This window comes from Carcharodon carcharias, chromosome 22 (assembly GCF_017639515.1).
Source record: "Carcharodon carcharias isolate sCarCar2 chromosome 22, sCarCar2.pri, whole genome shotgun sequence".
NCBI lineage: Eukaryota > Metazoa > Chordata > Chondrichthyes > Lamniformes > Lamnidae > Carcharodon > Carcharodon carcharias.
Window position 1 is genome coordinate 18,673,575 of NC_054488.1, and position 25,529 is coordinate 18,699,103.

At 42.4% G+C, this 25,529-nt stretch overlaps 1 protein-coding gene across 1 annotated transcript in view; it reads right to left on the minus strand.

Annotated features, from left to right (window-relative positions):
- The window catches only part of cacna1g (calcium channel, voltage-dependent, T type, alpha 1G subunit), a 727,897-nt gene that overhangs the window by 73,355 nt on the left and 629,013 nt on the right, over positions 1-25,529 (minus strand). The window contains exons 24-25 of the mRNA XM_041216784.1: positions 24,760-24,849; positions 17,964-18,156 (exon numbers count right to left, since the gene is read on the minus strand). Coding sequence (XP_041072718.1) covers positions 17,964-18,156; positions 24,760-24,849 — 283 coding nt within the window. The remainder of the gene's footprint in view (positions 1-17,963; positions 18,157-24,759; positions 24,850-25,529) is intronic.

Below are 25,529 nucleotides of genomic sequence, written 5' to 3' on the forward strand. Positions count from 1 at the left end.
TAAAAGAGGAAATACAAAGCAACAGTCATTTCTACTTCTATGAATTTACTTATTTGATAGAAATGCTTTTAATAATTTTGGGATGGGTTCCTCAGGACTACCAATTTCATAAGAACTTGGAGACCCATCTTAAATTGCATACATCTTACAGCCCAGCCCTGTACCATTTGTCCTGTGAGCCTATGAGATACCCTGTCAGTGCCAAATTGTAGGCAGTTTTAAACTGTGCTCCTTCACTTAATGGGAAGACTGGGTTAGGGTGACCCAATTATGTAGAAATGTTATAGCCCAATGAAGGAGGTGACTCCCATCCCATTGTTTTATGCTGATTTCAACTGCAGGGGTCTCAGAGGTGAAAGAACAACATTCTAAGTCACTGTGCCACTTTCCCCTTGACTGGGCTTTATTTCTATGTTGATTAAGAGTTCAATTGCTGTTCAATGTAATATAGCAAACCTATCCAATGGAATGGTAAAATGTTTAATGAGACCATTATCTGCTTGCAATTCGCCAATAGTTTTGTCAGTGGTCCATGACTCCTTATAACCTGTTCAGTAGTTAAAAACAGCAAACAGTTTAGTCTTGGGAAATACAGACAATTTCTGTGTCCTTTGTCACACATCAGAATACACACGCTGGCACAGCCAACAAAAGATACTACAGAGAACAAAGAGTGGGGATCAGAATCTGAGACCACATCCATGTCCTTAAAGCTTGATTGGACTGGATTAGACTGACTGACACCAAATCTAACAGGTATCAACCGCTAGAGCATGTGGCCTGGAACATGTGGGGAACAGGAAACAAATCAGCAAATGAAAGTCGCACAGGTTATCATAACATACACGTTGGACATAAACACAGCCACTGGACAACAAAAATAGAAATTTGACATTTTGACTTGATATTCTGAACAAAGTTACATGAAATTTGGCTTAGGAAAAGAGGTAGAGAGTTCTTCTGCACTCCCCCTCTATAATCATCAGCAAGAACTGTTGAATTCTCAATCTAAATTGAAGCAGGCTAATATGACAGGAGTTTCACTCGCTGCTTCTTATATTGCGAGAAGATACACCTCCATTTACCTGGTGAACCAGGTACACCTATTGACTCATTGCTGAAGTTGGTGGGGGCAGGGTGATATAGGTACAAATATGACTGAACTCTCTAGAAAGTTTTCTCAGACTCAATTCAAAAATTAACAAATTCAAATTTCCACAATGCACTAGCTCGAACACTTGGATTTTCAAAATGTGTTCAGGGTGCGTCATTGGAATAGGGATTGCTCATTTGAGTCTGCATGATGTGTGTATCAGCAGTCAGGTAGGCTGCAAATAGGAGGGAACAGTGTGGTTTTAAGATTAAGAATAATTTTACAGCTTTTTGCAGCGATACATGAGTAAAATGTCTTTTTCAACCCATGAAGACCTTCAGTAACATTGCACCCTGTAACATGCCATGATCATGACTCTAACCATACAAGTAATCCTTAGAGCCATGAATATTCAACTCTTGTTAACTGTGACAGTGTGTGAGCCTTGGGATGTTTTTCTATGTTAAAGGCGCTAAATAAAGGCAATTTGTTGTGTGGGTGCGGGACTCCTTCGCTACATCTTTACAGTGTTATGGTTTGTAAATCCTGGGTCTGAGAGTGTTTGATGAAACCTGGACTCCAGAATGCTTCAGAATGTGATTTGGAACAAAACTCAATCAGAGCCCATTATCATTCTGCCAGACTGTAAGAGTGCTGAATGTATGTTAGCTATTTCTTGATTGCTGATAATGTCCTGATCTGCCTCTTTTCTCATTTCTTATCTGGCAGGTGTGTATGCTAGGTGCCTACATTTTTACTGCCCTTTCTCAAAACAATTTCACTGAAAGAAAACAGATTTTCTCGGAACACCTAAGCATAGCATGTGTACTTTGCCTGAACCAATGCATATTAAATACTGTACTTTAAAGGGCTGCCTAAAGGAAGTAAATCAGTATCTTATAATATGTAAAAAATGTTCTGTAGATATAGGAATTTATAATGTAAACTGTAATTTGTGCAGTACGAACCAAACTTTGACTTGTTCAGCATGTAACGCTCTGAAGGCTTTGAGGAAAAAGACATGTGCATTGATAACAACAAAATGTGTTAATGTCCTTACTAGTATTGCCTGGTTTCCAAAAATCATTAGTACACATTTGCAAGGGGATACTGAAACATTGCAACACAACAGACAGTTGAACAAACCATGAGGAGTCAGTACAAATGCATATTTCACAAAGACAGTACTAAATAATTAAAAAGAACATGACAAACACACATGGAGACAAACCACAGTGGTCTTTCTGAGTCTGCCTTTGAAGGGTGGGAATCTTTGGAATGAAAAAAATGGAAGTAAAATTATGAGAGCCTTATACTTTACATTGTTCAGGATACTATTCAAATAGTGTAATCAGCAGGTTGGGGGATTGTGTCCTATCGGAATTTGTCTTCCAATGAGAGGCTTTCTAGTTCGTTATGACTCCTTAGGTTTAACAATCGCAAATTTGATTTAAGTTGACTGCAAACACTGTTTGATATTTATCTCAAAGAGCAGCATTTTACTTAAGACTGCAGATTTTTTGAGCTATTAGTTTGGGCATTATTGAATAAAGCATTTGAAGGTCGGTTTTTAAATTACAAATTGCGGTGTAAAATTCAGCAACAACAACAGTACTTGTCATAAGACTATCAAGAGCAACTGGAGCCAAAAGAAATAGATTCCTACAAATGTACTCCACGCACAACCCTGCGTGCATTCATGTCTAACTTGGCAAACCTTGTCTTTTTACTGAGTTCTATTTATCTGTACTAACTTTAAAGAGATTTTTAAAAGACAGGTTTAGATTAACCTTGGGTGCGCAGTTAGGCCATGACAATGATTTTAATAAATTCAATGGCTTTATGTTAATTAAATCTTACCCTGCTGAATAAATACAAACTCTGTGTGGCTGCTGAAATGTGCTCTGTGACTAATGGTGTATATGTTTATTTATGTTTACTCCAACAGTGAAGATTTGCCATTTGTTAGCAGCAACACAATGCTGCATGCATGCTTGATAGGACAGGGCTCAACTTTATATCGTGTCAGTCTGGTTAACCTGTTAATTAGAGAAGCAGATTTACCAATGAGTTAGCATATTCTTCTTGCACCAATTAACGGAACTCTCAATCTCAAGAAACACTCGCCTGGAATTTCCATGGGGTGGGGTTGGGTCCCAATCTCCAGGGGGGGTGGGTCCCAATCTCACTGGAGAAATGGCATGAATGGCTGGGAAAGGTTTCTTCCAGATTTTTGCTGACGTCACAGGGGGGAGATGGAGGCATCCCCTGCAGAAATTCTACCCTTACTTCCTTCCTGAGAAAATGCCATATGGCAAACCTATTGAGTGTGTGGAAATGGGGAAGAGCTGGCACGGCCTGTGTGTTACATGAACATCAGGCAAAGGTGAACAAAATGAGATCTGAGGCATCTGTTTATAGATGAGAAAAGACTGGCCAAGGGATTTTTAAAATCCTCAAACGGTGACATTTTGTTTGCCACGGGATTTGGCCTTGAAGGCTCCAAACTTGTGTCTTACTGTAGGATGGTCACAGTATGATGCCTTAGGAGGTGACGTCACTGAGATGCAGCATCTCCTTGCTAAGTATCACCTCTGGCACAGCCCTCTTCCTTGGACACTGAGAATCTGGCTGGTTTGCCTTTTGATTGTGTTTTGTTTGCTTGGGGAGCTGTTGGCAGAAATACACAACACTTTAACATGCTGAAGAAAACCCTGAGAATAACATTAAAAAAAAACTTTTGGGCTTGATTCCACAATTGAAATGAATTGAATATTCTGATTCATTACTGCATTATTCCCCAGATTGAGACTTTTCCAATTAACACTTATTAGCCGAAACAGACAACAAAATCAGAAATATTCCAGAGAGAGCTTTATAGGTTTGAGATAGCATTCCTAAAACTGTCAAGTGGTTTTTGGTGTGAAGGGAGCAGGAAGGGTGCAATTAGTACTCAATTTTCCAACAAAATTGAAAGGCAATAAATCTAACCATCCCAAATCTGCCTTATTAGATTTACTAGACATTTAAAAGTTAATATTCATTTTAATGTTTGTTGAATAAAATCCAAACCTAGTCCTTATTTAAGAAGAAAGCTCCTTAACTGCACAATTTCATTTCATTAACTTTTAAAAGTGGGTTGTCAAAGTATATTCCCTATTTACACTTGGATGTCACTGAAAACACACCCATCTGAATGTGATTTTGCCAATCGGGTGCTTTGGCTAAGTAAGGATCACCTTCATATATACTGATGTTATCAAAGTCTAATGTAAATGCTCATATAACCGGCCTGAGCGAAAAGGATATGTTGCCACAGCAGCAACAGAGAGCGCTTCTACTGTGGTTGATTACCAATAGGTTCGATTCTCCAGGGCAGGCTAGTGGAAAGTTTGTTGAGCCAGGTTACATGTGAATTTGGTAAGGACTCCCCTTCAGAGCAAATTAAGTAGCGTCTTTTTGTACTTCCAGCCATTGGTTTTGTGTCATGGCGTAACGCCAAAACTTAATCTTATCGATATGACATCAGTTAAGTGTAAATAGCTCCCTGCTTGGAGCTTCCTCTGTCTGTATAGTGATTAAGCGCACAAATTATTTCATGTCATGTTTGTGGCCTTGCTGATCTGTGCATATATCTGTATCTGTATCATTAACTTTCAAAGGCTGGAGGTCAGTTGGGACTTATCTTGATCACCATTGGGTATCAGGAATGGAATTCTGCACAATTTTCCTTTGGAGATTAAATGTGCAGAGCAAGGCAGGGTAGATTGTGGGAACAGCAGCCTAGATGGACTAAATGGTTTTTAGTCCCTGTTCTTTTTATGTTGTTACATATAAACAAGGTGCTGATTGGAATGTTATTTGTTAGCGTGATTCCTTAGGTCCCAATATCAGTGGGCAGTCAGAGCCAGGATTGATTTTAGTCCTGATGCTGATGTTTGAATAAATAACAATAGTACAACATCCAGTTACTTAATGGAACATTGCATGTCCAATTTTCTAAAGATTACTGAAAACATTAACTATAGAATACAACTGGTTTGGGTTGAATAATACAGACTGCAATATTAAATCAATATCCTGGAGATTTTACTTGTTTGCCTGGGAATTAGAGAGAAATGTCACAGAGGCAAGAGGTTGGTAAATTGGGTATAGTCCATGACTGTGTAAACTGTTGAAAAGATATGACCTTTTGATGTGCACAATTTTTAAATACTTTTATGTTGACACGTCTATTTGTAAGCAATTTGTACAGAGACTGTTTTTACCAGTTGGCTAAATTAACAGCATTCAATGATCAATTCAAATTACATGCAGTGAAGAGGCTGAAACATTACTTAATACGTGTAAATAATGGCTCTTCCATGTCAGATCTGATTGGAAAGCTGAGAGTCCAGCTTCAATTCATGTTCTCTGTGGATATTGACATTTGTATTTTCTTCATTGGACAAGTTCCAATTTTGGCAGACTTGTTAGATATAATCCAATGGTGGGGGGGGGACAGTGGGGGGATGGGGGGAAGGAAATTAAATGGGGATCAAGCTACTCTAATATGGACTTCCTAGTAGATGCAAACATGATGCATTGCCTTTTGGGATGGGTCAAGTTGGCTTTTTTATATTAATTCTCAGGATGATTTTTGAACAGCCCAGCCTTGATAACCTGCCCCTAGCTGTCCAGAGAAAGTGGTGGTCAGCTGCCTTCTTATGATGAGAAAACTACTCCACAAAGTGTTCTGTTAAAACTCACTGCTGGAGTCATATTTAGATCAGGACAGATAAGGATAGAAGTTTTTTTCCCTTAGGGACATTATTGAATTTGTTTTGATTTTACCACAATTCATCAATTTACAAACTTTAATGGTGGTATTATAAACTCCCATTGTCTGGATTATTAGTCAAGTAACATAACCACCTCACTACCATACCTTTATGATGAGGGAAGATATTCTTTATGTGAAAGGCACAATTGGGTGGGGAGATGAAGTAAAATTCTCTACTTTATTTACATTATCAATCTAATATGGCAGCTGGCTTTCATTTGATGAACACGCCTTATTTATTTTATTGAGCCAATTACACCCTTCACCTTTCACTATCAATACAAGGGTAGGTCTAACCTTACTCGAATATCTTCTATGAGAAGAGTTTCTGATTCTGATACTTGGATGTAATAATAGGTGCTCTGTTAAAAAAGGGAGAAGTCAGACTTATGTGGATTTAAAATTATTTGTTCTAGTCTATGCGCGAGACCTTTTAAGAGTATAACTTTCATGGTTTGAGTTGGCAACTGTTTTTACTCTTTTACTGTAGTCCATCTCACATGCTAGCCCCTAGCACTCTCTGCACTCATTGTGTGCTATCATTCTCAAGAGCAAGGGTCTTGCAGATGAAGATTGTCATAGACCTTATATTTGTACCTGTTGGGAAATGTAGATTAGCATGCTGGAAAGGAGTCTTCCTCTCACAGGTGATTCTGCACAGTTCTCACCTCTGAATCAGAAGGTCGAGGGTTCGAGTCCCACTCCAGAGTCTTGTGCATGAAATCTAGACATGCTGTCCAGTTTATCACTGTGTGAGTGCAATGTCAACAGTTGTCTTTCAGAAGGGATGTTAAAATGAAGCTGTGTCTACCCTCTGAGATGGGCCCAAAAGACCCATGGTACTATTTCGAAGAAGAGTATGGGAGTTCTCCTTGGTGTTTTGGCCAATATTTGTCCCTCAGCCAACATCATTAAAACAGATTAACTGGTCATTATCATGTCGCAGGGTTGAGCCTTGCTGGGTATAAATTGGCTGCTGTATTTTGCTAAATTACAACAGTGACTACACCCGAAAAGCACCTCATTGTCTGTAAACATTTTGGGAGGTTTTGAAAGGCGCTATAGAAACACGTTTTCTTTTTTTTCTTTTAGTTAGCTTCAGAGATTCACATTGAAGAGAATGGCATCTTGCCCCTGTTGTAGGCTAATTTACCTCTGACAGATGGAAATTTGAACTGGGATTTTAAAAAATCAGGACCTATCCGTTTTTATCTAATAGGTTTGCTGGTGATGAATAAAATCAAATTTGTGCACTTTGGGTCTGGGTACAGACTAGGCCATTGCTCCCCTGGCTGTGAATTGTCCACTGTGTTTAGATGTGACCTGAGTGTGAGTTAATTTGGTCAAGTTTACAGTTCCAGTCTGTTCACAAGAGCTGGGTCATTTGGACTGGGCACCACATACAAGAGGGCAGGCAGGTTTACAGCCCCTGCCAGTGCAAATCTGTGACTTACTATCAGGATGCAACCAAGAACAAGTGCTCTCTCCCTGCCGAGGGTAAGTACCTGATTCTTTCTCAATAAATCCCTGGGACTGGATGACTGAGATCATATTATGCCCTGACTGCAAGGTCTTTTCTTTATGCTAGCTGGGAGTCCAATGCTTATGGAAACTCATCACCCTTCCAAACAACTCTAGGCCAAGTTACTGAGAAACTCATATCAACAAAGCTTCTCTTTGCCAGAAATGAAGCACACATACTCACCTCATAGGGAAATGCCCCACTTAGAGATCTCATGGATGGGACCCATATGTATGTGCATGTGTGTGTATGGGTACTGCTGGAATTTAATAAACTAAAACTATGCAGCTTATTAGCACTGTGCAGTTATCTGCTGCTTGTCCACCTAGGCCCACCCTCTTAATTACAGCATTCCCTTGCAAGGTCATCTTGCAGCTGAGTGGGCAGAATGGCAGCTCCAAGAGGGGCTATCCCTCAATGAGTCAGGTTAGTTGGACAACAATGCCCTGGAGTAATGTCTGGCTGGGGTATCAGATTACCAAGTCTCCTATAGACAACTGATAGTTTCATTCTTCCGTTTTGGAGCACTATCATCTTGGAATCACCTTAACCACAACAAGATGCTGCTTCTCCCTCACCCTCTAGGTCTGTTGTTGACAAGCACAGGTTTCAGCCTTTATATCTTCTCCTAACCGTGGCCACACCAATATTGCGTTGACTGGAGGTGTGGAGTTTTAGCAATGCCTGATTTCCTCCTTGTATCCAAATCAGGGGCCAGTGAATTCTGGATAAACAAGTGTGTTTTCATACCCAGCCTCCAGGGTCAGCTGCATGCTAAGTCTAAGAGTTCCCTCAACAACAGCGCAACAAAATAAACCTTCAATGAGGTGGCAGGATCCATATAGGACAGTTTAAAATGTGCCTGTATCGTAGCTGCCCAAACCCAAAGAGCAGACAGAGTCATTTACGAGTTACTTAAATGAGTTTCTGATGAGCGGCTTAGGCAAAGAGGCTGATTCTCTCATTCAGGGTGCTCGGCGACAGACACAAGCCCTGCTTCCCCCAGACTGTGAATCACCGGCTTTAGCTGCCTCACAGTCTGAGTGCTCGAGAGTGGACAATTTCAAGGAGCAGGCAGACGCAGGGCCTTTTACCTAATTATAATGATATATCAAAGCAGAAAAATGCTTCAACAAAAGAGACCAACGTAAGTCTGACTTGCTTTCTGTAAAATTGCTCATCATTGTCAAATGATTCAAAAGGAAAACACTGATGGGCTCTCTCTGGAATGTGTTACAGGTAAATATGAAATTTCGGCATTGACACACGAAAGAAACAGAAGAAGAAAGGTTCTGGAAAAGTCACAAGAGCAGTGACAATATAGAAAAGTAGAGAAGCAAAGAAGGCTACCTACACTTCACTAAACACCATCCTACATTTAGTTTTTAATTAGTTTTCCTGGGGAGAGTTTCTATTTAAATGGTGAATTTGCTAATGCATCCACCAATCCGTCACTGCAAGTATATATTGCATGAGGCTGCACCTCACATCGAAAGTGTGCCAAAGGCTGGCACCGTAAGTGTGACCTGGGATCAGAAAATAAAATTAGCAATTGATGCATTCAATATTAGGGAAGGGGAGGAGGAAAATCACTGCAAAGGGACCATTCACTGATTACAGCACAAATGGAGAACACCAGTTCATTAACCAAAACTTTAATTCAGATAATACCTGAGGCTAAGTCCCTTCAAGAACTCTGATTTTGCAACGTCCCATTGGGGGCACCAGAGCCTCACCCGCTGTGGATTGGAAAATGGCTGTTTGACCCATCGTTGCTTCAAGGACCATCTCAATTCTACTTTGCCACTATCTAGAGAGAGGATCAAGGCCTGTCTTTCAAAACCCTAGTGCACATCAAAGTAATTTTTAAATGTAATAAGGTTTCCTGCCTCTACTGTCCTTTCAGGCAGTGAGTTCCAGACCCCATGATCCTTCATGTGAAAACAATTTCTCCTCAGCTCCCCTCTGTTTCCCAATTAGGTTAAAAGTATTTCATTAGCTGAAAATTGCACAATGGGTAGCGTCCCTACATCTGAGCCAGAAGCTCCAGGTTTGAGTCCTACTTCAGGACTTGGTGGTCATGGAAGGTGTGTTTGTAATTATCAACCCGTAAATCTTTGCAATATTTCTGTATAAATGCAAGTGCTTTCCTTTTTAAACTTAAACACACAATGGGCAGAATTTTATGCCCCTCGCAGGTGAGCTCAGGGGTGGGGTGTTCTGTTTGATTGGCTGGGAGGGTGTGGCGTGGAAACCATGCGACCTTCCAACTCCTCCCCGCTCAAGCTCTGGATGGGCAGGATGGAGGGAGGCCTTCCTGCTCAGAGGCCAATTGAGGCCCTAAAGCAGCCACCCAAGGACCACTGAAGGGCCTAACCACGCCACCATTGGAATTCCACCAGCGGCCAGCAGGGAATTCACCATGTGGGAACACTACACAGCAAATCTTATCGAGTTTGCCTGTGACCTATTGGGCAGGGAGAGGTCCCCCGTACTCAGACATCCTGGCCAGAATCTTGTGGAGGTGATGCGGGTCTCGCTGTTGCCTAGAGAGCTGGCATGACCCTAAGTCATTTCTTTCCAGGAATCCACTGCACCTTGCTCCGCTCAAGCACTTGCCAGGCCAGTGGCAGGCTTTCCTCTGGGATCAAGGACCCTGGGGAAGGAAGTCCTGCCCATCGAGAGCTGCTGGCCAATCAGAGGCTGGCAGATTTATTGAACACTGAGGTGGTGGCTGCTGCTGCTTTGACACCTGCTCGGGGCTCAGAATTGTGTTTGGATCCCAGGCCACAGGTGAGTGGTGGTGAAAGGGTTGGTGGCGTGGTGATCATGGAGGCAGGGTTCAGCAGCAAGGACAGGGAATGTAGCTCTTAGCAGGATCCCCCCTTCCTGATAACAGACTTCTCAATTAGGCATGGGGCACCTTTGAATGATAGACCTCCCCGCCATCCTGGGAACCCACAGTGTGCTCACTGTGCTTCCATGTGGCGAGCTCCCAGCCTGCCCCTTAAGGACCTCAATTGGCGGCGTGGCTAAAAGCAGACTTAACAACCGATAGTTTCTCCCCTTGGACGTTCTAGCAAACTAAATATTTAGTACTGATTCAGCGCAGGGTCTGTGATTTTCCTTCTCTTTGAAGGGATTGTCAACATTGGGATTAATCAGTAAGGCCCAGATTGAGAATGGTTAGTTTTTAACAATTTAACTCAGTTTTCCTTGACTTTGGATTTTTGTAGTGACAGCTTAGCGGGGTACAGAGCTGAGGGTGACGTTTCATATTAGAAATTACAGCAAAAGGGGAAATTTGGCCAGACACTAGACAGACACATCGCATCTCAATGCATCGTCTCGCGCTGCTTGAACTTTCCAAGGTAATCTCCTCCAGCATTACATCTACAAGGAGCAAATGCATAACACAAATAACCCTTTGGAGAGCTGCAAGACAGCTAGATTATTTTGAAATAGCTACCATGATTTCCCTATAGTTTGAATGTTTTGTTCTTTTACTGTTTCATGCTATTTAAATAAACACTTTTAAGCTGTGCAAATTTAAAACAGCCATCTTGATGTACTACTTTATCAAGGTTTACAAATTTCTATTTGAGAGAGAAGAGATTAGCTATTCAGGCTCCAAGTTTGCTAATTTAGTTTAACAGTGGAAGAGTGAAGGAAGAGAGCAAGGTGCAGAAAGTATGAGAGAATGGAAGGAGACACAGACTATAGGAAAGCTGAGCTGACACCACCAGAAAAGAATCGACCATAGATAGAAAGGAGGAGGAGGAGGAGGAGGCATGCAAAGCAAAGTGACAACCTCTGGCCTAGCTGCAGGTAAACCAAATTACATCACATTCTACTGAAGCATCTTTACTCTTTGAAATAGTGAAAAGAGGAACTTTTACATCTCGCTTCATGTGTCAAAAATTAATTTAATATCGATGCAAAAATATTTGCAAGGTTACAATCTACTTTAAAAAAAAGGATTTTTAAATATTTTATCACCAATGAAAAGCAGTTTGCTGTGTCTGACTGCAACAAACATGTAACAAAGCAACATTGCCTCTATTAAGTGTCACAAGTGTGACAGTCCATGACCTACTTAAATATTTAGAATGTATAATAAGCTGTTACATCTATAACGTTACTTTTATCTGTATTTCTCAAGGGGTATTTGATAGATTTTAAATTCTGGCCTTTTTTGCACTGTTTGACTTATTGGATCCTTGAGTTACCACCTTGAACACGACTGCTTCAGTATTAGAAGGGCTCCTTCAATTTCTCATTCTGTAAGCCATTGTAAAATTACTATGGAAAGGGACAAGGCACAAAAGAATTTGTCCTCCCATATGTGAGGCTGCAGGATAAAGGCTGCTAATTCACAAATGTCAATTATCTGAAGCCATTTTACCCTATAGAGTGAATCAGTCTGCATCCAGACAAGTGACGTATTTTGGTGCAGGTACCTACCTATAGTGCACAATCATAGAGATTCATGGACATTTTTGCAAGGGTGTGATAGCCAATCTGAATGAGCCAGGCTGAACCAAAACAGTTGGGCTTTGAAGTCACTAATGCGAGGATGTAGGGGAACAAGGTAAAACTCACATTACTTTGAAGTCCAAGGTAATGGCTTTTTAGTGAAGGCAGTCTGACCTTTTGATTAGGCTCTTCAAAAAAATTCTGAAATATGAACTTAATTGACACCAGAAACATGATGGAAGATGCCATTCCCCTCCTTACCCCCACTGACATCCATTGAATCCCATTGCTTCTGGTCGCTGTGCTACCCAAGCTTCACACCAGATATTTGCAGTCCCAGTGTTGTGGTGTCACACCGTTATTTCTGATCCTAATCTATTCAAGTGCCACAATATTATTTGACCCATCACTTTTCTGATGTCGCACTGTTTTGTGTCCTTGTACTATCCTGCTTTTTTCTGGTATCAAGACACTACTGGTGGAGTTAAGCTAGCTGTTACTTGTGACCTCTGTGCTATCTTGGATAGTAAGATTCTCTCAACATCGTAAAATCCTAGAGTGGAGTGTGCTGTGATTCACTGATCTTCGCAAGATTCACAGTACTTGCTATTATCCCTGCTGCCTCTAGAAGTACATCAGAGAAAGCAAAAATGCTGCTAGATTTCTGAATTGACAAAAAATGGCTATTGTCAAACATCTGTGGCTCTGCTTGGACTTCGAACGAGACATTTCAGAAGCTACAGATTTGAAGCTTATGGAGTGCCTGGATTTCACGCGATGTTGTTTTGTCGCATAAAAGATGCTCAATGTCATCTGTCAACGGGGGTGGATGTGTCTAAAGAAGATTTATAGTAAGTGAGTCTGGGGGATTAATAATGGAAAATATGGGGATGGTATATGAAGTGAACAGATATTTTGCATTGTTCTTCACTATAGAGGATGCAAATAACATCCCAGAAATAGATGTAAATCAGGAAATAGAAGGAAGGGAGGCACGCAAAAAAATTACAATCACCAGGGAAGTGGTACTGAGTAAATTGTTGGAGCAGCAGGCTGACAAGTCCCTGGGTCCTGATGGACTTTATCCTAGGGTCTTAAAAGAAGTGAGTAATGAGAAAGATAATTTGGTTTTGATTTTCCAAAATTCCCTAGATTTGGGGAAGATTCCATTAGATTGGAAAATAGTGAATGCAACTCCTTTATTCAAAAAGAGAATGAGATGGAAAGCAGGAAGCTACAAGCCAGTTAGCTTAATATCTATAATAGAGAAAACATCAGAAGCTATTATTGAAGATATTATAGCAGGGCACTTGGAAAAATTCAAGGTAATCAGGCAGAGTCAACATGCTTTTGTGAGAGGAAAATCTTGTTTACCCAATTTATTGGAGTTCTTTGAAGAAGGATAAAGGGGCACTGGTGGATGTGCTGTAGTTAGATTTCCAGAAGGCATTTGATAAGGTGCAACATCAAAGGTTATTGTGAAAAATAAAAACTCATAGATTGGGGGGTAACATAATGGCATGGATAGAAGGTTGGCTACCTAACAGGAAACAGAGGATAGGCATAAAAAGGTCATTTTTTGGTTGGAAAAATGTAACCAGTGGAGTGCCACAGGGATCAGTGCTGGGGTTTCAGCTTTTTACAATTTATATAAATGAGTTGGTTGAGGACCGAAGTTATGATTGCTAAATTTGCTGATGACACAAAGATATGTAGGAAAGTAAGGTGTGAAAAGGACATAAAGAAACTATAAGGGATATATTAATTGAGTGGGCAAAGATCTGGCAAATGGAGTATTATGTGGGAAAATGTGAAACTGTCCATTTTGGAAGGAAAAAAAAAAGAAGCTTATATCTAAATGGCAAGAGATTGTAGAGCTCTGAGTTGCAGAAGGATCTAGGTGTCCTAGTGCATGAATCACAGAAGGTTAGCGTGCAACAAGTAATTATGAAAGCTCATAGAATGTTAGCATTTATTGCAAAGGGAATTGAATATTACAGTAGGGAGGTTATAATTCAGTTAAATAGGGCATTGGTGAGGCCACATCTGGAGTACTCTGTATAGTATTGGTCTCCTTATTTAAGGAAGGATGTAAATGCATTGGAAGCAGTTCAGAGAAGGTTTACTAGACAAATACCTGGAATGGGTGGGTTGTTTTATGAGGAAAGGTTAGACAGGCCAGGCTTGTATTCTCTGGAGTTTAGAGAGGAAGAGGTGACTTGATTGAAAGACATAAAATTCTGAGGGGTCTTGACAACATGGATGTGAAGAGGATGTTTCCTCTGGTGGGAGAATCTAGAACTAGAGGTCACTTTTTAAAAATAAGGAGTCACTCATTTAAGTCAGAGGTGAGGAGGTTTTTTTTCTCTCAGAGGGTTGAGAGTCTTCAGAACTTTCTCCCTCAAGAGGCGATGGAAGCAGAGTCCTTGAATATTTTTAAGGCAGAGGTAGATAGATTCTTAATAAGTAAGAGGGTGAAAGGTTATCGGGGGTAGGTGCGAATGTGGAGTTGAGGTTACAGTCAGATCAGCCACAATCTTATCAAACAGTGGATCAGGCTCAAGGGGCCCGGTGGCTTACTCCTACTCCTAATTCGCATGCTCGTACGTTAGTACTTATCTTACACAACCAAGCTGTGTCATAAAGAGATGAAAGCTCTGATTAAAATCATGGGCTGGGAGTGTATAATTTTAACATATGCCCTCCTAGAATGACCTGATGAGCACATGTGGTATTATTATCCCATGGAATGCACTGCCTTACTAAACATAGGGACAGCACATCTCTGACTGCCTCCTAGCCCTGTCCTTTCTTGTCTTGTCTCTGCTCATTTTATTTTTTGCCTCTCCCACAGTTGTTGGGGGTGGGTGTGAGGTGGTGGCAGAGGAGGAGTTTGAGGAGGAAAGAAGTGGTCCAGCCATCAATGGTGTGGGGCAAGCTTGATGGGCCAAGCTGGTCTTTTTCTGCCTGTTGTATTTGTATGCTTGTATAGCTGGAAAGTGACTGAACACATTCTCTCTTTAGGTAGCATCCTCTATTGAGGGTCGCCAAACCATGGCTTAAATACAGGACAGGGCAAGAAGACAGGCCCTTGGTCTTCCTCAGCTGAAATGGGGATTGAACCCTGTGTTGTTGGCACTAATCTAATCCACATGTGAGCTGTCTAGTCAACTGAGCTAACTAACGCCCCCACCTGAAGGTTAGGTAGTGTGTGTATAGAGGTCTGACATAGAGGAGAACCCATAATTGAGGCAGTCAAGTTGTGGATAGAGCAGGAATGATTCACTGAGTGACTTTTCCTACTTTCCAGTTTTCTGTCTTCTCTACTTTTGGCCGTGTCGAACTTGTATTAGAAGTAAATAGCTCTGAATTTTTTTTTTGCTTTTGCACTTGAGTTCAGTTCAGGTGTTTGATTTGAATCACTTCATGTGATATAAAAATTTGCGATATAATTATTTTTGATTGGATATTTTTGAATTCTGAATAGAAACAGTTCTTTTAAAGTTAGGCAGAGACTCAAAAAAACCAAAATCGATTTGAAACATTCTACAGGAAATGTACTTAACTACTACCTAGTTTCACTGAAAAAAAATACTCTGAAACCACTTTGCTTTCACATCTGATCAACTTTATCTCATACTTATCTAATTTTCTGTCCTCATCATCTGAATTTGCGGAGTTATGCTGGAATAGAGTTCAATGGCTATGGCTCTCAGCAGGGTACCTAACCCAATTGCCTAATGGTCATGAGTGCTGATAGGGTAGTCAATTGTGCAGGGCATTGCTGGCAAGCTTGATTCTGACCTCACCCAGTTTCCACACTATCCAGCAGGGATCACTGGATAGTGATCCAATGCAGGAACCTTGGCTGCTTTGTCTCCTCCCTAACCTTGGGTTATTGAGGCCAATTGTATCCCCCATAAAACTACTTCTGCTAACTCTGTAGATACTGGGGATTGAGCTTAGAGCCTCCCTGGTCTGCAAGACTTTATTCCACGTTAAATTGAGAATTGAAATGTTTGGTAGGTCCCTGCACTTAACTAATTTTATAAAAATGCCAATTACTTTTAAAAATGTTAAACACAAAGTCACCAACTCTTCCAAGGCTTTCCACTTTCCCTGCAGTTGGAAAAATTGACTTTGAGCTTTTAACAAATAATTGCCCTACTAGAATAACCTATCCATTGGTCAAGATGTGGGCCAGAATTTTAGGTCCCGCAGGCGGGCGCATGCCCAACCCTAATGGCCGTGAAGTTGTGCGAGATGACGTTGGGCGAGCATCCCGATGTCATCGGCACTTGCATGATAATTCACTCGAAGGGTGCACACGGCAGCTGGAAATGCGCCAGATGACAATTAAGCCCATTAATGATGCAATTAACAGTGATTTTACATGGCCCATCCACATTTACGGTTGGCGGATGGGCCATTTTCCCAGGCGGCATTCACATTTTTGCTCAAACCTCGATCCAGGGCCGGATGAAATCTCCGTGGGGAAATAAAAAGAGGAATCTGGGGAGTGGTTTTTTTCAATGAGGTTTGCTTTCAGGCACGTGATTGTGCTGCATGGACTTATTTTGCAGCATTTTTGTCGTTTCCTTTATTCCGTGGAGGTCCGCAGCTCCCTGGGGAAGCTGTCTTCCTTCAGGGAGCTCACTAGAAATGCTCACCTGCACCCTCAGTTAGGTTGGTGCCCGCCCTCTTCCTACCCCCAACCCAGCAGTGCTGAGCATTTCAGTGCACGTTTCATGCTGGCTGCCTGCTAATTGGCCAGCCAACGTGAAATTGCGGTTGGGGGCCTATTGTGGCCAGAGGCCCATTTCCCGTCCACTTCCGGGCCCACCAAGGAACAAAAAATTCAGGCTCACGGGGTCAACTAGGGGTGTAAACATCTAAGCAAGGCCAAATCCAGAAACTAGAAACAAAATGACACAAACTGCACCAAGCCACAGCTAACTGTAAATCAGCTACTACAAGCCTGTCTGGGATTGGCATGCAATGCCATGCAGAGAACCATTTTGTGACAGTTAGGAAGGAGATGCTTACATTCCCAGTTTGGGAATATAAATGATAACCTACACCGACCCTATGAAATAAATTTAATGTGGGTTCAGAGAATATGCGAATACATCATGAAATTCAGTGAACAGAACTTAAAATGCTATGCTGAACTAACACACCCATATATCCCAGTGGTAAGTTGAAATGTATAATGTATGCTATCTACCCATATATAACAGTAGACTAACATACCTGTGTAGAACAGCAGGTCATGTAGTTGGATATCATATTGTGCTCTGTGAGGTTTCTAAACATATATTACAGCCACATAACACTACATTTTTCTATAATAACCTGCAGCACCTTATGGTTCAGTAAAGCCATTTTTATTGAGCATGTGGCGAGATTAGTGTCTTGTGAGTTCATCAATTCTACCACTGCTGAAATACATGACACAATAATTTCTAGCGGAAATTTCTCCCTATCCATTTCCAATTCCTGATAGACTTCAATTTTGACAAGAACAAGAAACCATTTGACAGAGGTATGCAAGAAGTTTTGCATTTCCTGCAGATATACTGTGTTTAAGATCATTGCCAGCAATGACCCTAGTGAACGGTTGAGAAGCAGTCGTGATATATGTTGTAACTGAAAACCCAATAAAACAGTAAGTGCACTCACAGGTCAATTGTGCATGACATCGGCCCCTTCAGCTGGCAGAGTATTGTGCAGCAGTGACAACCACTGATGGCACAATGCAGCCAATAATATCTTTGCACTACCGTGTACTATACTCATGAGAATGCTTAGGGTAAAGGACAGTTTTGCCCTCAATCTGAAGGAGTTGCTGCTAAAACATGCAAGCGAGGTAATGACAGGGCAACTGTTTATGTGGGCTGATGAGATTCTATTTCTGGACCATGCAGAGGCCTAACTGGCATGCTCTGGGATATCCCAATTATCAGGCACTGGGGAAGTGGGGTCAAAGGTCAAGCATGACTCAGAAAGATACAAGAAAGACTACCGACCAGCCAGCTGTTTCTCCTTACTCCGTCTCTTTTTTTCCATACGTCTGAGACGCTTTTCCTCACGCCGCTTGGCCTCCTCCACCTCCTGGTGCTTTCGGCACTTGTGGAAGTTCTCCACCACCACACCAACAAACATGTTGAGCACAAAGAAGGCCACGATCAGCAGGAAGGAGATGAAGTAAAGGAGCATCCATGGGTTGTAATTCATGATTGGCTGGAAACATGAAGGCAGCAACTTAATAAGAAACTTAAAAATCATAGATTTATACAGCATAGAAGGAGGCCATTCAGTCCATTATGCCTGTGTCAGCTCTTTGAAAGAACTATCCAATTAGTCCCACTCCCTCTGCTCTTCCTCCATGGCCCTGCAAATCTTTCCCCTTCAAATATATATCCAGTTCCCCTTTGAACGTTACTGTTGATTCTGCTTCCACCATCCTGATTCCAGATCAGAACGACATGCTGTGTTAAAAAAAATTCCCATCTTGCAGCGGGTTCTTTTACCAATCACTTTAAACCTGTGTCCTCTGGTTATTGACCCTCTTGCCAGTGGAAACTATTTTCCTCAATTTATTCTATCAAAACCTCTCATAATTTTGAGCAGCTCTATTCAATCTCCCCTGAATCTGAGTTCCGATGAAGAGCCATATTGGACTCATTAACTCTGTTTTGCTCTTCACAGATGCTGTCAGACCTGCTTTTCCAGCACTTTCTGTTTTTATCCTCTTAACCTGCTCTGCTCTAAGAACAATCCCAGCTTCTTCAATTTTTCCAAACAATTGATGTCCCTCATCCCTGGTACCATTCTAGTGAATCTCCTCTAAACCCCCTCCAAGGCTTTAATGTCCTTCTGAAAGTGTGGTGCCCAGAACTGCAAACAATACTCCAGCTGGGACCTAACCAGTCATTTGTAAAGGTTTAGCATAACCTCCTTGTTTTTGTACTCTATAGGCTGAATCTTACACAGGTGGGGGATGGGCTGGGGGCGAGTCTGCCTGCGTCTGGCTGGCTTACCTTGCGGCCATTTAATGGCCATTGGGCCTTTAATTGGCTTGAAGCAGGACTGCTGCTCCCATCTCTCTTGTCCCAGCAGTGTCACCATGGGCGGTGGCCACTGCTGGGACTGAGACACCAATGTAGCCCAGACTTTCAAGTGTGTTCGGGGTCTTGCCAGAGTCAGGCTGGCAGGGGCCTCCGACGGGCACAGGGTACCCGAGTAGGAGGCATCCCACCTAGGCCTGGTCACAAAGCTGCCAGGTTTCACTTGGCAGCCTGGACGTGGCAGTGAGCTTCCCCACTGCAGGAAAAAAATCCCAGTGATGGTGGGAGGTGGCCCCTGAATAGCCATTAATTGGCCACCTAACAGCTTCTATTGCCCTATGGCCGCCCGATGCCTCCCCTGTCATGGGTAAAATACCCGCGGGGTGCATGGGCATGTGCTGCTGCCATGGTGACTGATGTTATGTCCCCATGTCTGTCATCCCACCCCAGGGGACGTAAAATTAAACCCTTTGACTCTATAAAGCCCACAATCCCATATTCTTTGTCTGCAGAAGGAATAAGTCATGACATTCTGCTGCACCAATTGCAACATACTTTAATTTTGCTCCTGGTGCGTTACTGTGCTCGTTAAGGTGGTGAGTGTTGGTGCAGGTGAATTGTGTACTTTCCTATCCAGGACACTCTGTTGGGTGTCTGATTGTGATAGAACGTCCTTCCTCCCTCATTAGGGGATGGAAAGGTGAGTGCAGTATGTGGTCTTCTGGGGCCATTGATGGAGGATGGAACTAACCCCTCAAAGTAAAGAACCAAAGCAGTAAGCAGGCATTACAGCAACAGGGCTCCCTCCTCTCTGAAGAACTGGTAGGAGTGTGTTGTAACAGTTGCAGCAGTGGAGGAAGATTCTCTTGCCCACCAGTGCCAGTGGGTCCAGATGTTTGGCAGGACACAGAGGACCATGTCAGTGTTGGCAGCACTAAGCAATGGTCCTGGTTGCAGTCTCAGAAGTTGTTTACTAACCTTGCTCGGAGAGGGGTTTCCAAAATCACCCAACAGGTATCCAGTGTATTAACTCTGAATAGAATGAATATTCTCTTCCTCCCTTACACTACTAGTCTAGATTCTCAATACTGCTCTTTATGTCTCAAGGTACAGGTCCCAGCACCTATCTTTATCAACCAAGCCTCCTTTACTAACTCAACTGATGCACTAATGATAGCTCCTTCCATGTATTATATAATTAGTATATTGCATGCAAACCTTCTTGAGTGCTCAATGTATTCTACTGTTTCACAGTAACTGTACTTAACTTGAAGGAGAGAATGTATGAGAGAAGGGAAATCATTTCTCTGTTTTCTCCTACACTATTTGTGAAGAGCTGACCCTTCAGACCCAGGGAAGTGGGAATGTGGAGGAAGACAGTGACAGGGAACAAGGAAGTAATTTTTAAAATTCATTCACGGGATGGGGCATTGCTGGCTGGGTCAGCATCTATTGCCTGTCACGAACAGCCCTTGAGAAGTTGGTGGTGAGCTGCCTCCTTGAACCACTGCAGTCCACGTGGTATTGGTACACCCACAGCGCTGTTAGGGAGGGAGCTCCAGGATTTTGACCCAGCGACAAAATCCTGGAACTCCCTCTCTAACAGCGCTGTGGGTATACCTATGCCACATGGACTGCAGCGATCTAGCCCCATTTCAGGGGTGATAGATTGACAGGCTTTCCCATCTCTCTGGTCAGTCACGTGTTACACTTAAGCATTACCACTGCCGCATCTAATGAAGTTCTTATTAACATACTATTCTATAAATTGTTCCTGTTCTGGTTCTATAGATATGACAAAGGAATTTGAGGTGGCAGTTACAGAAGTGGGCAACCTGTGCATTGCGGAGCATATTATTTTACTTTCAATCTAACCCTTCAGTAATACTGTGGAGCATGCAGATAGTAGTGAGGAATGTGCAAAAGTGAGGGTGAAACCCAGAAAACTATTGAGTAAATTATACGGGAAAACTAGAAGCCATTTGAATGGATTGTGATCTGAGGTCCATTCTCAGCTGCTGGGGACAACAGTGTGGATCCCTGGGGCTTTTCTTTTAAAAGGATGATTTCTGAGCATAAAATTTAGCTGTAGCCATCGGACAGCCTGCCCGACAGCTTTCAGCACATGGCGACTAATGTGGAGGAGCCAACAGCCCACTTGTATGTTGAGCTGACAATACATAAGATGAAAGATCTGTAATCCAATTTGGAGTACAACATCAAGGGCAGCTACCATGCCCTGCACTAAGTGGGACATCAATACTGACATCACACTACTGGAATCATTAGCCACTAAAAATACAGGGGAGATGTAGATACATTGGGCCAAATAATATGCTCCCAGAACGGGGATGATTTCTGCATCAGGAGATGTGCTCCTGGGCCTGATCACATCGGACGGAGCTTCCGACCTCATCCCGCCGGCTTCGAACAATATGGTAAACGGGTGGGCTTAAAAGTTGGAAGCCTGCCTGCACGATGGTAATCTCAATTAAAGATGTAATTAAGGTTGTTAACGACCCAATTCACTGCCATAATACGCTCAGAAGGCAATAATACGGCTTTAGAGTCAGAATCACGCCATGTAGGGAATTCGTTTTTTAATGGGTAAGCTTGTTGGGGAGGGTTTAAAAGCTTAGCAGTTAGTACATCAATGACTGCAGGGAGTGCAGATTCGAATGAACAGACTAAGCATTCTGAAACCTTTTCTTGGCTGTGGAGTGCCCTGCTGAGTGCTAGGTTTTGTTTCTGCTCATCTCACAGGGCTATACAGTATCTGTGACATATGGGCATTGTGGTCTCAGTGGGAGATATAACCTTCAGTGAGGAGGAGAGGAGCATGAGGAGGAAGAGGAGGAGAGTGTGAGGAAGAAGGGCAGAGCAGGAGGTGCAGGATGCACTGGTCTTGCACAAAGGGGATAGAATAGCGCCAACAGCCCTCAGCAGAGTTGTAGATGATCTTCTGCAGCCTCTAGCGTCTACAGGCAGAGATTGAGCTATCTGCAATTATCAGAGACTCAGCGCAGGAGAAGACTCAGGCTATCGAGAGCCACGGTCACATCACTCTGTGACAGGCTCGCATGGGAGATCTCCTCCAACAGCATGGTGGGGGCCAACCAAGGCCTATAGCTTTGAAGGTCACTGTCACGCTCAACTTCCTTGCAACTGGTTTATTCCAGGCAGCCTGTGCAGACCTCAGGGGTATTACACAACCTGCTGCACACACAGAACTAACCATAGAAGCCTGCAAACTGCTCAATTACACCTCTTCCAGAGACCTCTTACCCGATCCTGCATCTGCTGGGTTCCCTGACACTGTCCTGTGCCAGGGGGCCCTTTAAAGTATTGGCTCTGATCTTGTCCCAGGTCTCAGCCTATGACCTCGGAGGCTGGACATCCCACCCTACAGTGCTCATTGGGTGGGATGAAGGCCTCAAACCCGTCCTTCAGTTTGGTTAGCCCCAATCAATGTAATATTGGGCATGTTCCAAAAGGCAATTGACTTCTGGGTACGGAACCCGCCCTCAGCGCCCCAGTATTTTATTCAGCCCGCTGTTCAATTTGTGGATTGCTACCATATGTTGGCACAATTTCTTTCACAGTCTACTGTTATGAACAATGTATCATTTTAAATTGAATTTATCTATATATTTGTGTGTTAAGAAAAGTAAAAATGTTTTCAGTTTCACTTAGGTTTTGTTTATGAACCTTGGTGCCTGGATGTCTGGATAGACTTGTCACTGAAAGGTTTCAGGTCTCTTGGGTTTGTTTAGATATATACATTTTTAATGAGGTTTTACCACCCCTGAAGTGAAAGATGGGTTAAAAGGGGTCAGAGGTTCAGTGGTTCAGGAAACAAAAGAAAACCAAAAAGTAGAAAAAGATTTACTGTTGCCTAGCAACAATGACACAGAGACAGAAAAATATAGGAGTGGAGAGGGAGAGCCCAGTGTGTGTGTGTCAGAGAGAGAAGATGGGGTTGAAGCTCTCTGAGAAGTAAAACTATAAGGCTATTGGGACAGTATCAGTTATAGTCAGTTATAGGACTCAGTAAAGTGATCAGTTTAGCAGAGGTGTTACTGAGTTTAGGGAACTAATTTGTTTGCTCTGCAGTGGAAGAAACAGTGAGTTTAGAGTACGGTTTTTGGGTGTCTCAGGGAGAGTTACAAGTTGGGTGAGGAGCATCAAGTAATGTTCAGGAATTCACCAGAAGAAAACTGTGTGTAACACTGCCAGTCCCAAGCAAAAAGCCTTTGTGTGAAGCCAATGGTAACTCCTCACTGCTTTATGTGTGTCTGTAAAGATATTGCTGGGGTAAAGCAATAGTGGGAATTTGCATTGTCTTTTTGCATTTGTATTGAGGTCTTTCCAATCTTTCTGTCTGGTGTGGTTCACATTTTTTGTTTTAGTAAATATTTTATTCTTTGTATTAAAAGTTCATCAGCAGACTCCCATGAATTTGTTCAGTAACTTTCCTGCACGTTTCTAAAAGAAAAGTTAGGATCTATCAAGCCTGGTTTTGCTCTGAGATCTGACTTGACCAGTATTAGCATCAGCCAGGATTGTAGTAGTACAGCTTTCATTGTAAAGTTGGGTAACATCCGAGCATCTCCTTTTCCTTGTCTCTCATTTTCAGGCTAAATAATCTGACAAAGAACACCAGTCCATTCAAGATGCCACTAGCCCACAGTAATGATTGCATCACATCCAATTGGAACGTGTTCCTACCTCCATTAGGAATGGATGGTGCTACTCTTCTTAGTAATGTTGATGACATGAGCCATTGCAAATGTTGATGCCAACACCACAGAGAATTGTGATTCCTGCACAGCTGGGAATAGTGATTCCTGCCCCACTAGGAATATTAATTCCTGTATCACTGGGAATGGTGATTGCTGCACCACTGGAAACGGTGATTCCTGCATCACTGGGAATAGTGATTCCTCCACTATTTGGAATAGTGATTCCCGTATCAATGGGGATAGTGATTCCTGTATCACTGGGAATAGTGATTTTTGTATCACTGGGAATAGTGATTTCTGTATCACTATAACAATGATTCATGTACGACTGGGAATAATGATTGCTGTATCACTGGGAACAGCGATTCCTGCGCCACTGGGGACAGCGATTCCTGCGTCACTGGGGACAGTGATTCCTGCATCACTGGAGACAGTGATTCCTGCGTCACTGGAGACAGCGATTCCTGCATCACTGGGAACAGCGATTCCTGCATCACTGCGAACAATGATTGCTGTGTCACTGGGGGTAGTGATTCCTGCATCACTGGGCACAGCCATTTCTGCATCACTGGGAACAGCGATTCCTGCATCACTGGGAACAGCGATTCCTGCATCACTGGGAACAGTGATTGCTGTGTCACTGGGGATAGTGATTCCTGCATCCCTGGGCACAGCCATTCCTGCATCACTGGGAACAGCGATTCCTGCATCACTGGGAATAGTCATTCCTGCATTACTGGGAACAGCGATTCCTGCATCACTGGGAACAGCAATTCCTGCATCACTGGGGATAGTGATTCCTGCATCACTGGGGATAGTGATTCCTGCATTACTGGGAATAGTCATTCCTGCATTACTGGGGATAGTGATTGCTGTATCACTGGGAATAGTGATTCCTATTCCACTGGCTTTGGATGTAGGAACTCATGGATACTGTCAGGAGAAGTCATAATAATGTCATGATATAGACCCAGTTCTTAGACAGGGATTGCAATTTCACATAGAAGAATTATGATATTTCAAATTGACATTACCTGTTGATCCACACCCACTGCATCCAATCCATCATACATAATGTCAACCCACCCATCCTTCGATGCAAGAACAAACAAGGACATCAGGGCCTGTTAGTAGGAAAAGATATACGCTCATTAGATGCAGTAACGTATTTCGCAGGGGTGATCACTGAAATGAATACTGACAGCAGAATTAATCACCCTCGATTGAAGAGATGTAGGCATCACTCACTCTGACCAGGGCTGCACAGGTCAAAGACGTTGCTTACATTCCCTTCCAGTAAACACCTTGACCTCTTGCCATCTAAACAGACACCCCATGGCAGCAGTATAACATTTTCATTTCCAAGGCACAGTGCATGCCAAATGTAAGAACAAAACTAACAAACAAATGCTAACTGGTTCAGAATTGCGAATTGGCTAACAATGAGGACATCTAACATTTTAGATTAGTTGACAACTGAGTAGAATACACTAAAGGAATGGGGTTAACAGCTCAAGAGTTTTGCCCCCAATATTTCATAGCTCATGAAATGCAGTGTTAATCAAAGGATTGGAAAATAACCGCTTATATTCCAAACCAGTTTAAAGTCAGAAACATGATGCAGACAATTGTTGACCTATTGGCTAAATACTTATAGCAGGAAAAAACAATGGACTCTATAAATATAAATAATTCAAAGTAAACAGGTTAAAAATTATAATTCCAACCGAAAGCCAAGTGGTACCTAACAAATTTAGCTCAGCTGGCGGAACTTTCATTTTTGCATCAGTCCCCCATCAAGACT